General features: G+C 44.0%; 1 protein-coding gene across 1 annotated transcript in view; it reads right to left on the bottom strand.

The window, feature by feature from the left end:
• Positions 1-15,473, bottom strand: part of GPD1L (glycerol-3-phosphate dehydrogenase 1 like) — a 58,100-nt gene that overhangs the window by 16,970 nt on the left and 25,657 nt on the right. The window contains exons 3-5 of the mRNA XM_017521677.1: positions 11,053-11,193; positions 9,406-9,544; positions 1,523-1,635 (exon numbers count right to left, since the gene is read on the bottom strand). Coding sequence (XP_017377166.1) covers positions 1,523-1,635; positions 9,406-9,544; positions 11,053-11,193 — 393 coding nt within the window. The remainder of the gene's footprint in view (positions 1-1,522; positions 1,636-9,405; positions 9,545-11,052; positions 11,194-15,473) is intronic.

The raw sequence follows: 15,473 nt of genomic DNA, 5'->3' as shown, positions 1-15,473 counted from the left end.
GGTAGGAAGCACGTCCACTTACCGTCTTCCTGCCTGCAAAAATGAAGGCCATTCTAAGTTCAGACACAAGACTAGCAGGGGCTCCTATTAGCAGAAGCTTTTCCAAAGCCCTCACCTCAATCTAGACTCCTTCTTCTGACCCAGCACTCTTTGTTCTGGGCAGGGTTTCACAGCTTCTCCATGACCACCAAAAACATCCAGTCACTTAAAAACAGCTTTGGAGCAGCTCAGACCAGCCCTGAGCAATTAGGCATTCATGATGCCCCCTGCTGTTGAGTGGTAATTAGTTTAATGAAGGACTATTAAAAACACATAAAAATCTCAACCAACAAAAATAAACGAAGCAACCAAAGCCAGCGTCTTACATGGATAAGTGGACCTGCATGTAATGCAATGCTAATGCAAAGAATGACCCACAAAACATGCAAGTGTGCTTCCCAGGAGCCCAAGCCTTTCATTGGCTTTAATTTTTTAAAATGCTTACTGTATATCGTGACCACACATATATACACAATGTTAATTCTAGAAAGTGGATTTAACTTCCAACTAGAAAAAAAGATAGACAAGTAAGGAGAAAGCATAGACAGGCATTCTTTCCACCTTTGTAGCTCCTACCCAATAAAGATGGTGACTGGTGGATTGCCTATCCTCCCCGAGGTGCTCAGATTTCTGAAGAGTGGCTTTTTGCTGCAAAAGAGATGACTCAGAAGTGGCTCAAAAGGAGCATTCACATTGAGAACTTTTTATTTCCCCTATTCCCCCCACTCTTTTTTGTAGATGGTAGTGACTTGAAGGCAACTTGGATTGTGAGGGGGAAGGAGCAGGTAACTGCTGCAGCACTCCCTGCCGGCTGTTCCCCAAGTCCTGGCAGAGAGAGGGACAGTGCCTAAGGCTTCAAAAGCCAGAAGCCAACAAGTCAGGAGCCCAGGTGGGGGAGCTCCCAGCACGTTGGGAGGCTGAGGCAGGTGAATCACTTCGAAGGCCACTGGTCAATGAAGGGCGCTTCTTTAATCAGATCTTCTCCCTCTAGAGGGCGAAGACAAAACTATTCTTAGAAAAACCTCTACCAGCAGCAGATTATGTTTTTTCCTTAACAAGAACAACCAGCCAAACTAGTAGAGTAGCATAATTCAGAGGGAATAAGATCCTCTTCCTGCTCAGAATGCAGTATAGGAGAAAAACATGAATGAATAGAATCATTTGCTCCTAGGTGAAACCGTACCATCAAGGAAATCCCATGCTTTCCAAATACCAATGCTGCCAACTTCCCAAAGACCAAAACATCACAATTCCCCCATATTTACAAGTAGAAGCAAGCCACGAGTAAGAGAGGAACTGAACTACCCAGGAAAGGCTGCAGCAAAACAGGAAGTTATAAACAAGGCTCTCAATTCACTATTCTTCGCTGATGGGGGTGCAGAGAACACAGAGCCCATTCTTGAGGATTAGACTCAATGATGCTAACATTGGCCTTGCTTGATGAACTCCTCCCCTGCAGTAGCGATCACCAGGCTGACTTTACCTTAAGAGCACCACAGAGTTCAACAGTGTCTGCATCATCAACCACGGTAATTCGAAAATTTGGAGTCTGCAGAAGTTCTTTGAAGAGGAGGCCATTCTCCATTACTTTGCTGCCTGTCGAAAGGGTAAACAAAAAATATATATTATATAAGTAACAGTCTCTAATCTTAATTTTCACACCTAATACACTTTAAAATAACTTTCTGCTCACTATAAAAGTAACATATGTTCATGAAAGGATGTTTAGAAAATACATAGGAGCAGAAATAAGTAAACACCCTTTTTCCAATAGAGGTGATCATTTACAATTTGACATATATTTTTAACTGACTGAACGTGAATCTAAAGTTTTTCTTGGCCAGACATGATGGCGCACGCCTGTAATTCCAGCACTTTGGGAGGCTGAGGCAGGTGAATCACTGGAGGTCAGAAGACCAGCCTGGCCAACGTGATGAAACCCCATCTCTACTAAAAGAACCTGGAGGTGGAGGTTACAGTGAGCCGAGATCGTGTCACTGCACTCCAGCCTAGGTGACACACTGAGACTTTGTCTCAAAAAAAAAAAAAAAAAAAAGTTTTTCTCAAAATTGGGAACATAACATGTATGTGGTTTCATCATCTGCTTTCTCTGAATTTCAGAAGATGGAAATGCTGTCAGCCTACTTGTTTTTGCTGCCACTATATTTCCCTCCTTTGCGAGAGTGCCTAGCATGTGAGGCTGGTCAGTAGTTTTGACATATTTATCATAGTTTTTTTTTTTGTTTTGGAAACCTCTGATTAAAATACAAACACAAACAAAAATAAAGTCTTACAAAGCCTGATGTGAAATCTGCTGTGGCTGGTGGTGTTCAGGGTGAGGTTCATCAAATCCACCCTACCCAGCACCAGAGAAACTGAAAATCAGAACCAAACGTTTACCAGCCAAGTCCTGGCTCCCAAATCATGTCACCACACAGAGATAGCAGAAGGCACACTGAATGCTACAGCACTTGGGCTCTGCCTGGCTCGAGGTGGGAGACCAGCTGTTCCCAAGCCTGTCTGCACAGAACAATCATCTGAGATCTTTACGAATACCAAAGCCCACGCCTCATCTCAGACCAATTAAATTACAATCTCTGGAGTGGAGCAGGCATCAATCGTTTTTGAAACTCCCCAGGTGATTCCAAGAGGTAGACAAGTGTGAAAACCTCTGATATAACCTTCAGCTTCCGCTTCACTGGATACTACAGTACAGCTAAATGAGAATCCTATGTGAAAACAGTCTTTCAGTGGTTAAGAAGCACTCAAAGATTCCATGTAATATTGATGGAATCAGCGGACATTTGCACGCTTACGATTTTCTCCATGTTCTGACAGAGAAACAGAGTCCCAGAGAAGTTTGCCAACTTGCCTGTGGTCAAACAGCTGGTAGGAGGAGAGCCTAAATTCTAACCCATACACTGCTCTGGCCACCAGGGCCCATGCTCTGAGTCTGTATGCTATGCCACCTCTTGGGGATCGGAAGAGAGAGGATAAAACAAGCAAAAACCAGATACATCAGAATTAGAGCTGTACATTTCCAAAGCACAAAAAAAGCATGATTATTGGCCAGGCACGGTGGCTCATGCCTGTAATACCAGCACTTCAGGAGATGGAGGCGGGTGGATCATGAGGTCAGGAGATCGAGGCAATTCTGGCTAACACGGTGTAACCCCATCTCTACTAAAAATACAAAAAATTAGCTGGGCGTGGTGGCGCACACCTGTAGTCCCAGCTACTTGGGAGGCTAAGGCAGGAGAATAACTTGAACCTGGGCAGCAGAGGCTGCAGTGAGCTGAGATCACACCACTGCACTCTAGCCTGGGCTGGATTGTCAACAACTAAAATTGTTGACAAAAAAGCGTGATTATCAACAACTAAAATTATACCAAGAAGTGACACAATGTTAAAATAATCCAGGCCATCTGAAGGCTGAGTGAAGGTGGGGAGTTGATGAAATGAGACTGGCCAGGAGTTAATCGTTTCTAAATACAGGTGACGGGAATGTGAGGTTCATAATACTGCTCTCTCTACTTTTGTTTTCTGAAGTTTCATGATAAAACACAATATCTACACCCAATACTTAGAAACACATTGTCTGTTCTGTAGCATTACTGTTCTGTCATTCAGCTGAGTTCCCCTTTTCCAAATATTAAAACTATGTCAGTTTGTGCAAACTATTCTCTTCCTTTTTAAGCAGTCCACCAGGCTGCCTCGGTGACTATGTGCAAGGCTACTGCATCATCTGGGTTGCGTAAACCAGCTCCTGGCCCCTACATCATATTACAGCCTCACCGTGTCTCCCCTCCCACTGCTCAGTGCCTCCCACGTGAAGGGGTGCCCCTGAACACTGCAGACCAGCCCTTCCCCCGAGTCACTTTAATGCAGCTGTCTGCGGCTGGAAGCTTGGGTTGCTGGTGAGCAAACAGGTCTGGGCAGGGGAAGGCACACTCTTGGCTTGCCATAGATACAAAGTAGGGTCTATGGGTTCCTCTGTGGCTGCAAATAACACACAGTGTCCATCCAAGAAGTGAGCTTGACTTACAACAATCTCATATTTTCTCAACAATCTCATATTTTCTCTTTTAAACTTTATTATCTTAAATCATGGACAAGAGGCATTAACTTTATTTATTTGTTTATGAGACAGAGTCTTGCTGTGTTGCCCAGGCTGCAGTGCAGTGGCAATATCTCAGCTCACTGCAACCTCCACCTCCAGCCTCAAGCAATTCTCCTGCCTCAGCCTCCTGAGTACCTGGGACTACAGACACGCACCACCATGCCCAGCTAATGTTTGTATGTTTAATAGAGATGGGTTTTGCCTTGTTGGCCAGGCTGGTCTCGAACTCCTGACCTCAAGCAATCTACCTGCCTCAGCCTTCTAAAGTGCTGGGATTACAGGCATGAGCCACCGCGCCAGGTCCACTAACTTTATTATTAATATCAAACCAGTCAGAGGCCAACGTGGTGGCTCATGCCTATAATCCCAGCACTTTGGGAGGCTGAAGTGGGTGGATTACTTGAGGTCAGGAGTTCGAGACCAGCTTGGTCAGCATAGCGAAATCCCGTCTCTACAAAAATTACCTGGGTATGGTGGTGGTGTGTGTGTGTGTGTGTTCCCAGCTACTCCGGAGGCTGAGGCATTAGAATGATTTGAGTCCGGGAGGCAAAGGTTGCAGTGAGTCAAGATCACGCCACGGTACTCCAGCCTGGGCAATAGCGTGAGATTCTGTCTCAAAAACAACAACACCAACAACAAAAAACCTAGTCACAAACAGTGGCATGCAGGCAGGGACTCAGGCCATCTATACAGAACAGGTAATGCCAGACAGCCAGACAGCCATGTGGCAAGGCTGCCCAAAAGTCAGTGTAAACCAAGGACAAGAAAATCTCCTTTCTCTGTCACACCAAGTTTTAGAGGCAATTAACCTATTTAATAAAACTCTTTCAAAATCCTTATTTTAGTTTGTAATTCCATATGTGTTTGTGTGCTTAGCAGTTCCACAAGGAGCTTATGTATTCTAGACATTTGGCACCATGCCTGACACATAAGACGGTCTGAAAAAGATTTGTGAAATGACTAAATAAAAGCCTCAGTCAGTGGTATGCCCTAAGAATGAAGGGAGACCTCACCACAAGAGGGCACTGTAGTTCACCATGATAGGATTTTGACGCCTGAAACTCCCGTTTTTTTCCTCCACGGAAGACTCAAGTGGGCCACGATTCCTGAACCTACCATCATTTAAAATGGTCCCTATACCATCAACAGAGGATGTCTGGATAACCACACTGCAATGATCAAATACAGAAAATGTAATGTTTATATGATATTATCTAACATACAATCCACATTCAAATCTCACCAATCACCTCTGCGTTGTCTTCCACAGCAGTCCCCCTGCCCGATCCAGGGTCCTACACTGCACTTAGCGCTCATGTCTCATCTTTTATTTTTATTTTTTGAGACAGGGTCTTGCTCTGTCACCCAGGCTGGAGTGCAGTGGTGCGATCACTGCTCACTGCAGCCTCCACCTCCCACACGGAAGCAATCCTCTCACTTCAGCCTCTCAAGTAGCTGGGACTGTAGGCGTGTGCCACCACACCCGGCTCATTTGCTGTATTTTTAGTAGAGATGTGGTTTCGTTCGTCCTGTTGGCCAGGCTGGTCTCAAACTCCTGACTTCAGGTGATCCACCCACCTCAGCCTCCCAAAGTGCTAAGATTAGAGGCACACGCCATCACACCTGGCTAATTTTCGTATTTTTTGTAGGGACAGAATCTCATTATGTTTCTCAGGCTGGTCTCAAACTCCTGGGCTCAAGCAATCCTCCCACCTTGACTCCCCAAAGTGTTGAGATAATAGGTGTGAGTCCCCACACCTGGCTTGCTAATATCTCTTTAGTCCTCTTTAATCCGGACACTCCTTTAGCCTTTCACTGTCTTTCATGACACTGACTTTTTTGAAGAGTCAAAACTGTCATAGGCCTGTTGTTTTGTAACACACCTCTTCCTTGGGCTTGTCTGATATATTCTCACGAGTAAATTCAGGTTATAGGCCGGGCACAGCGGCTCGCATCTGTAATCCCGGTACTTTGGCAGGCTAAGACAGGAGGATCCCATGAGGCCAGGAATTCAAACAAGACGCTACTTCTAAAAATTAATTAATTCAGGTTATATAAAACAATTTCATGTTCTATCTCACTTTCAAGATTTCACTTAATTTTTTTTTTTTTTTTTTTTTTTAAGAATCTTGCTGTTACCCAGGCTGGAGTGCAGTGGCATGATGAGAGCCACTGCAGTCACTGCAGCCTCTGTCAACTCCTAGGCTCAAGGTGATCCTCCCACAGCAGTCTCTGGAGTAGCTGGGACTATAGGTATGTACTACCACAACAGGTTAATTGAAAAAAATTTTTTTTTCCTTTTTGGAAACTCCCAGCTACATTGTCCAGTCTGGTTTCAAACTCTTGGCCTCACGAGATCCTCAGCTTTAGCCTCATGAGTAGCTGGTATTACAGGTGTGAGCCACTCCACCGAGAAATGCTTTACTTAATTTAATTCAGGTCATCAGTGCCCACCACAGTCCAACCCACAGAGAAGGCATAGAAGCACTGGGTAAAGAAATGCCAGAGGCAAAGAAATATAACAGTGTGTTCTTGTCTGTCTTTTCAAACCAAAAAATCCTAATGCACCCAACTGGAAACTTTCTTATAACAAACAGGGCTAGAGTACTGGCCAGGGTTGGATCAGGGATTGGAGATGAAGACTTAGCCTTACAGAATGAACTGGGAAAGGATTATTGGCAAATAGGATTGAGCTGGAAGAAACTAGTTAATAATCTTTTAGGAAAAATATAAGGAATTACGTAACAATTTCACGGGCTACATTAAAACAGCAGACGAATAAAAAAAATTAACTGTAAAACAATAAGACACATTCATATATGTAAATACCAACATACATATATACACAAATGTTTTCCAGAAGAATATTTAGAAACTGCTAACAGTCAAAGCCATTAAAAAAGAAGGCAATCGTGTCCTTTGTAGCTTGGATACAGCTGGAAGTCACTATCCTAAGCATGTTAACACAGGAACAGAAAACCAAATACTGCATGTTCTCACTTACAAGTGAGAGCTAAACACTGAGTGCCTATGAACATGAAGATGGCAACCACAGATACTGTGTTTTTTGTTTCTTTCTTTCTTTTTTTGAGACAGAGTTTCACTCTTGTTACCCAGGCTGGAGTGCAATGGCGCGATCTCGGCTCACCGCAACCTCCGCCTCCTAGGTTCAGGCAATTCTCCTGCCTCAGCCTCCTGAGTAGCAGGGATTACAGGCACGCGCCACCATGCCCAGCTAATTTTTGTATTTTTAGTAGAGACGGGGTTTCACCATGTTGACCAGGATGGTCTCGATCTCTTGACCTCATGATCCACCCGCCTCGGCCTCCCAAAGTGCTGGGATTACAGGCTTGAGCCACCGCGCCCGGCCACAGATACTGTGGACTCCTAGAGAGGAGGGAGAGAAAGGAGGGAAGGGTTAAAAAACGACCTATTTGGTACTCGGCTCACTACTTGGGTGGCGGGATTAGTTATAACCCAGACCTCAGCATCATGCAGTATACCCATGTACAAGCCTGCACATGTACCCCCAAATCTAAAATAAAAGTTGAAATTATAAAAAAACAAAAACTGCTAACAGCGATTCCTTCTGAGAAGAGGGCAATGGGTAGGAAATTACAATCTTAGTTCTATTTTTCCACCTTCTCATGGTGCTTGAATTTTTTTTTTTTTTTTTTTTTTTGAGACAGAGTTGAACTCTTGTTGCCCAGGCTAGAATGCAGTGGCGCAATCTTGGCTGACTGCAACCTCCGCCTCTCTGGTTCAAACGATTTTCCTGCCTCAGCCTACCAAGTAGCTGGAAATACAGGCACACACCACCATGCCCAGCTAATTTTTGTATTTTTAGTAGAGGCGGAGTTTCACCATGTTGACCAGGCTGGTCTCTAACTCCTGACCTCATGATCCGCCCACCTAGGGCTCCCAAAATGCTGGGATTACAGGCATGAGCCACCATGCCCAGCCTTGGATTTTTTTTTAAACCTGTGTCTGTATCACTTTTGCAAATGACAACTTGGACAGGTGATATCAAATGCTATTCTTTTCTTCTTTATATTGTTTGTGATACCTCTCCTCTCCAAAAAATGTTATGTTTCAAAAAAAGTTTTGTGTCCAAATATACGGAATTGTTGATGGAATGCTGTGCAGTTATGAGGATATACAGTATGTTAACAGACTTTGAAAGGACGTATTCAGCAAATAAAGCAATTATTAAACAGTATATGATTTACTGCAAGCGTAATCGTTTGTACAAATAGAAAAAAGGATATATAACAAAATTGTCAAAATTTTTAAATGGCTTTCTTTTGATTATCTCTATCTTCCACAATAATCATGTAAAATATCTCCATAATTAAAAATAAAAATTAAGTAGAAAATTCCAAAAAACCCAGAAAGCCCTATCTATAGGCAAGTATAAGAATCCAAAGCTACATTTTCCTGCGCATTCATCTCTCAGAGCTTCCTTTTACAAAGCTGCCAAGGAGATATGATTCATATTGCTTGCAGGTTTGACAAGGGTGAAAGTAAGTTCTGCAGTGGTAGATAACTTTTGCATCTAAAAATACAGTAATATGACTCTTCCAACAAAGCATCCTTTAATATAATACATGGACACTTGAGGATTCTCAAAGCCCCTTTTAAAAGAAATGAACGTTTCTGTTACATCAATCTGAGAATAATGTATCTAATCTATAACGTGTAAGAGTAGAAAAGGCTTACTATTTCAGGGAACAGAAGACCCAAATTTGTTCCTGACTTCTACAGTAGTGTGTGATCTTGGGGCAGGTAATTTATTCTCTGAGTCTTATTATTCACCTGATGGGGATCATTCCAACCAATTTTTACATCTCATTGGAATCAATGAGGATCCAGATACTAGCATCTGTAAGAAAAAACAAATTTGGGTTTCTAAGGCCAGGAGACCCCTACCATGGATGCAGCCACCTGTTCCTTGGTACAAGTAAACTTGCACTTTTGTATTGAACCTTGATAACTGATTACTGGATCACAGCAAGTCAGAATGGTCTCCTTGGCCATATTTATTTATATTCATTCCAGAGGTTGTTGAAACTCTTCAGTCCCACAAAATAGCCTCCTTACGTAAAACCCCCACTCCACTGAATGCCCACTTAGGAATGTTAAGAGGGACAGGGAAGAGTCTATTACAGAAAATATCAGAAATGGAACATGAACATGTTCAAACAGCAAACGTCCAGACTCCTGAGGCCCTCCCAGGCAGCGCTTACCGATGGTGGTCTCACAGAACTTCTCCGCAGCCACCTCATTGGCAATGTTGGCTCCCATCAGCACACTGATGTCAATGCCCATCTTCTCGCGGATGATGTCAGAAATGAGTTTCAGCCCCTCGGGGCCCTCGTCTATGCCCTACAAGCATGTCGAGAAGTTAGGAGAAAACAAACCATCAAATCAAAGAGGCATGGGATCGCGGCTTCATAAGTAATCCAGATTCAGATATCTCATGGCGACACAACTTGAAAAATATCTCCTACTTAGAAGAGTAAGCATGTATACTGCATATGTACAGCTTAAGGAAGAATAAAACAAAGAAAATAAACATGTGCTCATCACTCACATTCAGAAATAGAACGTGACTGACACCACTGAAGCCCCCTGTGTGTCTCCCCTCAGATCATCCTCCTTCTACCCCAGCTCTCCAGGGTGAACCACTGACCTGAATGCTGTACGCATTGCTCCCTTGCTTTTCTTGATTATTTGACCACATTGGATGGTCCCTAAACAATGTTAGATGTTATTATCCCTGTATTTCAAGTCTATAAAGAGAATTGCGCCATTCACCTGTGATGCGCTGTCTTGCACCACATTATCATTTTAGAATTTACTCATGTGGCTGCATAAACCTTCCGGTTCGTTTCTGTTGACTTAGTGCACAGAATTCCAAAATAAATAGTTCACATTTCATTTGTCTGCTCTCTTGCTGATGACATTTGGGTTGCTCTGGTTTGCCTTCAGGAGCATTCATCTGTAAATGCTCGGGGACAGCCTCTCTCGGGAGTTTTTAATCTTTTAAACGACATAGGTCTTACCCCTGGTGGTCTGGTGATGTTTATGGACTCATTCTCAGAATTTCATATGCGTAAAATAAAATATCTAAAATAGCCCAGGAATCCAATTATATTGAAATTTGTTTAAAAAACAAATGTATGACAAAGTAATATATGCACTGTTTTATCAATGCAATTAGAAAAAGATGTCATGGCAGGTCTAATAATTACCACAATTTCCAAGTAGTGACAAGCATAAATGATACCTTGAGATATCTGAAAAAGGCATAAAGTGAAATGAAAGCCCTGTGACTCCTATTGAAAACAAGGTCTCCGATCCTACTAATACTACTGTTACTGAAACTTTGATTGTCACCTACCTTCATAAATGAAGAAAATGCTCATTTCACTTAGAGGTTAAAATGAATTAGAATGCAAGGATTTTTTTTCCTCCACATTTAAGTGCATGAACTTCCTGCATTCAATCTGTGGACCTCTGGAGGTGGTTCATGGTTAAAAACGCAGGCTTTAGGGTATATATCCAGGAACGGGCACTAATGGTTATTAATTTCACAGCTAATTCACACCGCTGGTGGTTTCCAGATGACAGGCTGAGCCCCCAGAGTGGACTGGAAGGGGCGGCGCAGTTCCGCACACCACTGCTGCTGCTAGTCTGCTGCAACAGAAAGCAGCCCGCTCGAAATCTGAGCTAAACTAGTCTTATATTTTTTATGATCTTTTAGGCATCTTTAAAAACACGAATGAAAAACTTCCCCCCTTCAGCTCCAAATATCAAGCAGATGAAAGCATGAAAAAATGAAATTTCCCGGTAACCAACATCTGGCCCTGGGCAGCATGCACTCGAGTTACCTTGATGAGGGTGATTCCCAGCGCTTTCTTGGGCACTCTTCCAGTGATCTCATCACAGATTCTGTGAATGAACTGGTGGGGAATGACAAACACCAGCAGGTCCGCATCCTCCACAGCCTCGCTGAGATTTGAGATGGCAACCTGCAACCAAAAGGCAGAGAAGACTGTTTCTCCTCCCACATCAAACCATGCCTGTCCACACAGCTTCACTCACAGACCATTTATCAGAGGCCTACTATGTGCAGCGCATTGCACAGATAGACAAGGAAGGCAAGTGTGTTTGCTTTGCCTTCCTTATTCCTTATGGGGTCTGAAGCAGAGGGTCCTGCCTCTGTCTCAGCTGCGCAGGTGATTTATCCTCTCCACTCCTCGACTGCCTTACCTGCAAAAGGCACCCCTAGTAACACTGTGTGGGTTGCTCTCTGTTGCTCTTCCACCTCGCCAGCCCCCCATCCATTTTCTGCTCTCCTCTGCCCCACTCTGTTCCCAGGAGGCTGCTTTCTCTAAACTGTTTCCCGGGCTCCCTTGTTCTCTGCCTTCCAGTGGGCTTCATCCAATGGGAGGCACTGTCAGGAGATCAAAAGATGGGAAGAGAGACAGGTGGAGGTTATTTATCAGTCTCCTCGGGCCTCTTCTGCCCAGGCTCACAGTGGTTCTGGCTTGGCTTCATCCTACAGCTGCTCCTGTGGCCAGGCAGCCTCTCTCTAAGGCCATGCCTCTAAGCCCGCTTCAGGCCGGTGACATGTTCTTTCCCTGACCCTTTCAGGGGTGGTAATGGCTTCCTGCTGTTGCTAATCTCTGAGCACTTCACCAACCCCTGTTGGTTCCCTCGACCCCGTGGCCCCTCAGTAAATGATCTCACGCTAATCTCTCCTTTGAGAGTGCCGACGTGAGGAGTAAATGATACAGAAAACTGCCTGGCACTTGATATACACTCAATACATGTCAGCTATTATGACGATTTCTTTCCTTAAGGGGAAGATTAGTTTAACACGGCAGAAGTGAGGGCATGCCTTGAGGACTCCAGGGCACATGGTCTCTGGCAGAGGCTGCTTGCTGCACCTAGTGTCTGTTCTGCCTTCTTCCTCGGCATTAGAACCTCTAGTTTCGAGTTGGGCTCCTGAATGCCAGCAAAGAAGTCTATGTTTCCCAGCGCTCCTTGCAGCTTAGGTGTACCACGTGACTAAGTTCTGATCAAGGGAGCATACATGGAATCACTGCCTATGACTTCTAGAAAATGTCCTGGAAGGCCTTTCTCCCTCGTTTTGCCAGTGGGAATGTGAAGGCATGGCTGGAATTCAGAGAGTCACCTTGGACCAGGAGGAGGACAGTAACAACACATGCTGAGATGGCAGAACAGTGGAATAAAGCAAGTCTCTGCCACTGTGATGCTGCACCAACCACAAACCTCTTTACGTGAGGGAGAAATGGACAAGCACTGACCTTGCTTAGACCACTGTTATTTTAGGTTTTCTGTCATATGTATTTAAACTTACCTACTGATACAGTCCCCATTAAGCATTCCTGGTTCCCAAAATGAAAGGCCTTGGATGAAGATTCTTCTCTGAGGAAACCATGTCTGTCACAGGAGCATCATTCAGAATGGGCAAGCCTCTGAGGAAATTTGGTTTGGGGGCTGTGATGGAGACTACGAACTCCCAGCAAAGTTCCTTCTCCCCTTTCTCTGTAATCACAGACCTGAAAGCTGGTCACTAGTCATCTAGCCAGGGAATGTGTGTCCCAGCAGTCCTTGCAGCTACACATGGCCAGGGACCAAGTTCTCATCACTGGAGGTGAGACAGAGAAGTGGGTACAACTGATAGCCCAGAGGCCTCAAGATAGTGGGTTGCCTCTCCCACACTTTCTCTTCCCCCTTTCTGTGAGCTGAAAACCTTGCAACTTAGCCTTGACCCCAGCGAGGGACACAAGGCCTAGGGGATGGTACAGGAAACAAACAACACGTGACCAAGAATAATAGCATAAAGCAAAGCACTAGAGTACTTCTGTGTGAGAGGAAGACAAGTCTCTTATCCTTTGTCACATATTACGTCTCTTGCAATATCTTGGCCTGTCACCCTGACTAATACCTGTGTTAAGAGTTACTCCCTCACCAAGAGGATTCCACCGAGAAAATCTGAAGTTTCATTCTTTTATCCCTCCAGGAGGTGCAGAGGACTTCTAAAATTTTTTGCCCAGCCTCCATTCTCCTTCTTTCTAGCGGAAGTGTCCCTAAACTTCCCTTCAAAAGCTACCACTTCCCCATTTTAACCAAGCCATTTGGGTGGAATTGGCCCTACCCCATTCCAGGGATGGTTCTTCACTTGTTCAGGCTAAAGGCACATTAAACAATTGGAGCCAACAAGAAACCAGCAGATGTCTTCTGGGAAACACATGCTTCCTTGTTCTTCAGGAGTGGCCACGGGTCTTTGAACAGTGTGGGATGCTGCTAAGTCTGGAACTACCGCATCCATGCTTACAAATGTGAGGGGAGAATATACGCCATGGGGCTCCCATGTAAATGAAGCCAGCTTTGTGGATGGCAAAGCAGAGGAACAGGGGGAAAAACAGGGCCCTTTTAATATGAACCTGCTGGTTCAGGCTGCACCTGAAGGCAGCCCTACCTGGATTTTTAGTTACGTGAGCGAAAACATTTAGCTTTAGCCTGGTTTGAATGACAACCTAGAGTCATTCCCCCTACAGCAGATCAAAACCCAAAGCTCAGCACTTCTCCCTCATTAGTGGCAGACCCAAAGGCAAGGAAGGCCTATTTGCCTATTTTCCTCTTTGGAAGGGCTTCTCCAGATTGGTAATCTAGGCTGGGTAGTCACAAGTGGCAAAGATTTATTACCAAAAATCCACCTGCTACATTATTCCTCTCATACCTGGCGACTCCACCCCCTCCAACAAAGCATTTCCTGATTCTATTCCATTAGCCTCCCGATGCAGGCCAGGTGCCATGCTCATGTCTGTAATAATGCCAGCACTTTGGGAGGCTGAGGTGGGTGGATCGCTTGAGGCCAAGACTTTGAGATCAGCCTGGCTAACATGGCAAAACCCCATCTCTACTAGAAATGTAAAAATTAGCCAGGCGTGGTGGTGCACACCTGTAATCCCAGCTACTTAGGAGGCTGAGGCATAAGAATCACTTGAACGCAAGAGGGGGATGTTGCAGTGAGCCGAGATCGTGCCACTGCACCCTAGCCATGGCAACAACAGCAAAACTCCGTCTCAAAAAAAAAAAAAAAAAAAAAAAAAAAAAAAAAAAAGGAACCTGCAGGTGGTAGGGAATGTGATGGTCTCTAGGACAATGTGACTGGGGCTTATTCTCCTTGGTGGAATACTTAGGGTTTAACCCACAGAAGCAATGTGTACAATGCGAGCTGTATTTTTATGGTGTGCATGGTCCATTCACAGAGCATGCAGAATCAGAACAAGTTCTCATCAGCTAATGAGATCATGTGAATCTCTTCTTTTAGAATAAAACCTTTAGCTAAGCCCCTACCCAATTTTCTGCTCTGAAAATAATCAGGACGCTGCTTTGGAAATGGCAACTGATTTTGTGAGCCTCCTGCCAAAAATCTTTCTGAGGGTGTCCGTCATCCCAGATCCTGAAATATGTGGGAAGCACAACTCTGAACAACAGGTCTTGCCTTCCAATGGCAAGTAGGACAAACAATTCAGAACGAAGGCATCAGGGCTGGTTTGCTTAATGTCCAGACTTTCAGGAGCCCAGTGCTCTTGGTCCAAGTTAATAAAAGCATAATAATAAATAAAAATCATTGGAAACAAAGCTGGTGAAGTCTGTGTGGGCAAGCCTGAAGGTTCTTCCGTTCCTTCTGGGTCCCACCATCACTGTCCACAGTGTGTGCTTAATGAGCTTTTACCTATTATCAACATGTTATCTGTAGTCATCAGAGTGGGCAAGAAAAAGACCTCCCTCTCATCAACAGCGACTGACCTCCTCACCCTCCAAAGATGCTATTTTATGCTCTTTAAAATCAATTAGGATTAAAATGCTTTCTCCATTCATTCATGACTATAAATAGGCTCACTGGATCAAATCTGAAGAAAAAACATCTAAGTAGGAAAATAAGAACTGCTCCTCCAGGCACCAGAAATAATCACTATCAATATTTTGGTACATTCCTTCCAAGGCCTTTTTGAGCCTACAGAAATATCTAAAGGTATATTTATAGAATTAAAGTAACACTTTTATATCTTTTTAATATTGTATTATAACAGTTTTCCTGTCATTCAAATGAAGGCTTTTCCCTCTAAAATTCATGAATCTTGCCACATACCTTTTTTTACCAACATCATAGTAATGACAGATAAACAAGGCTAAGCCAAATAAAAGGTACCAGGGCTGTTCTCATTTTTATCTAATCTCTTAGGGCCGCTACAGTTATTTCTACCTCAAG

This window comes from Cebus imitator, unplaced genomic scaffold (assembly GCF_001604975.1).
Source record: "Cebus imitator isolate Cc_AM_T3 unplaced genomic scaffold, Cebus_imitator-1.0 Scaffold21, whole genome shotgun sequence".
Taxonomy (NCBI): domain Eukaryota; kingdom Metazoa; phylum Chordata; class Mammalia; order Primates; family Cebidae; genus Cebus; species Cebus imitator.
Note: the sequence above shows the minus strand (reverse complement) of the source record. Positions and strands in the feature narration are given on the sequence as shown.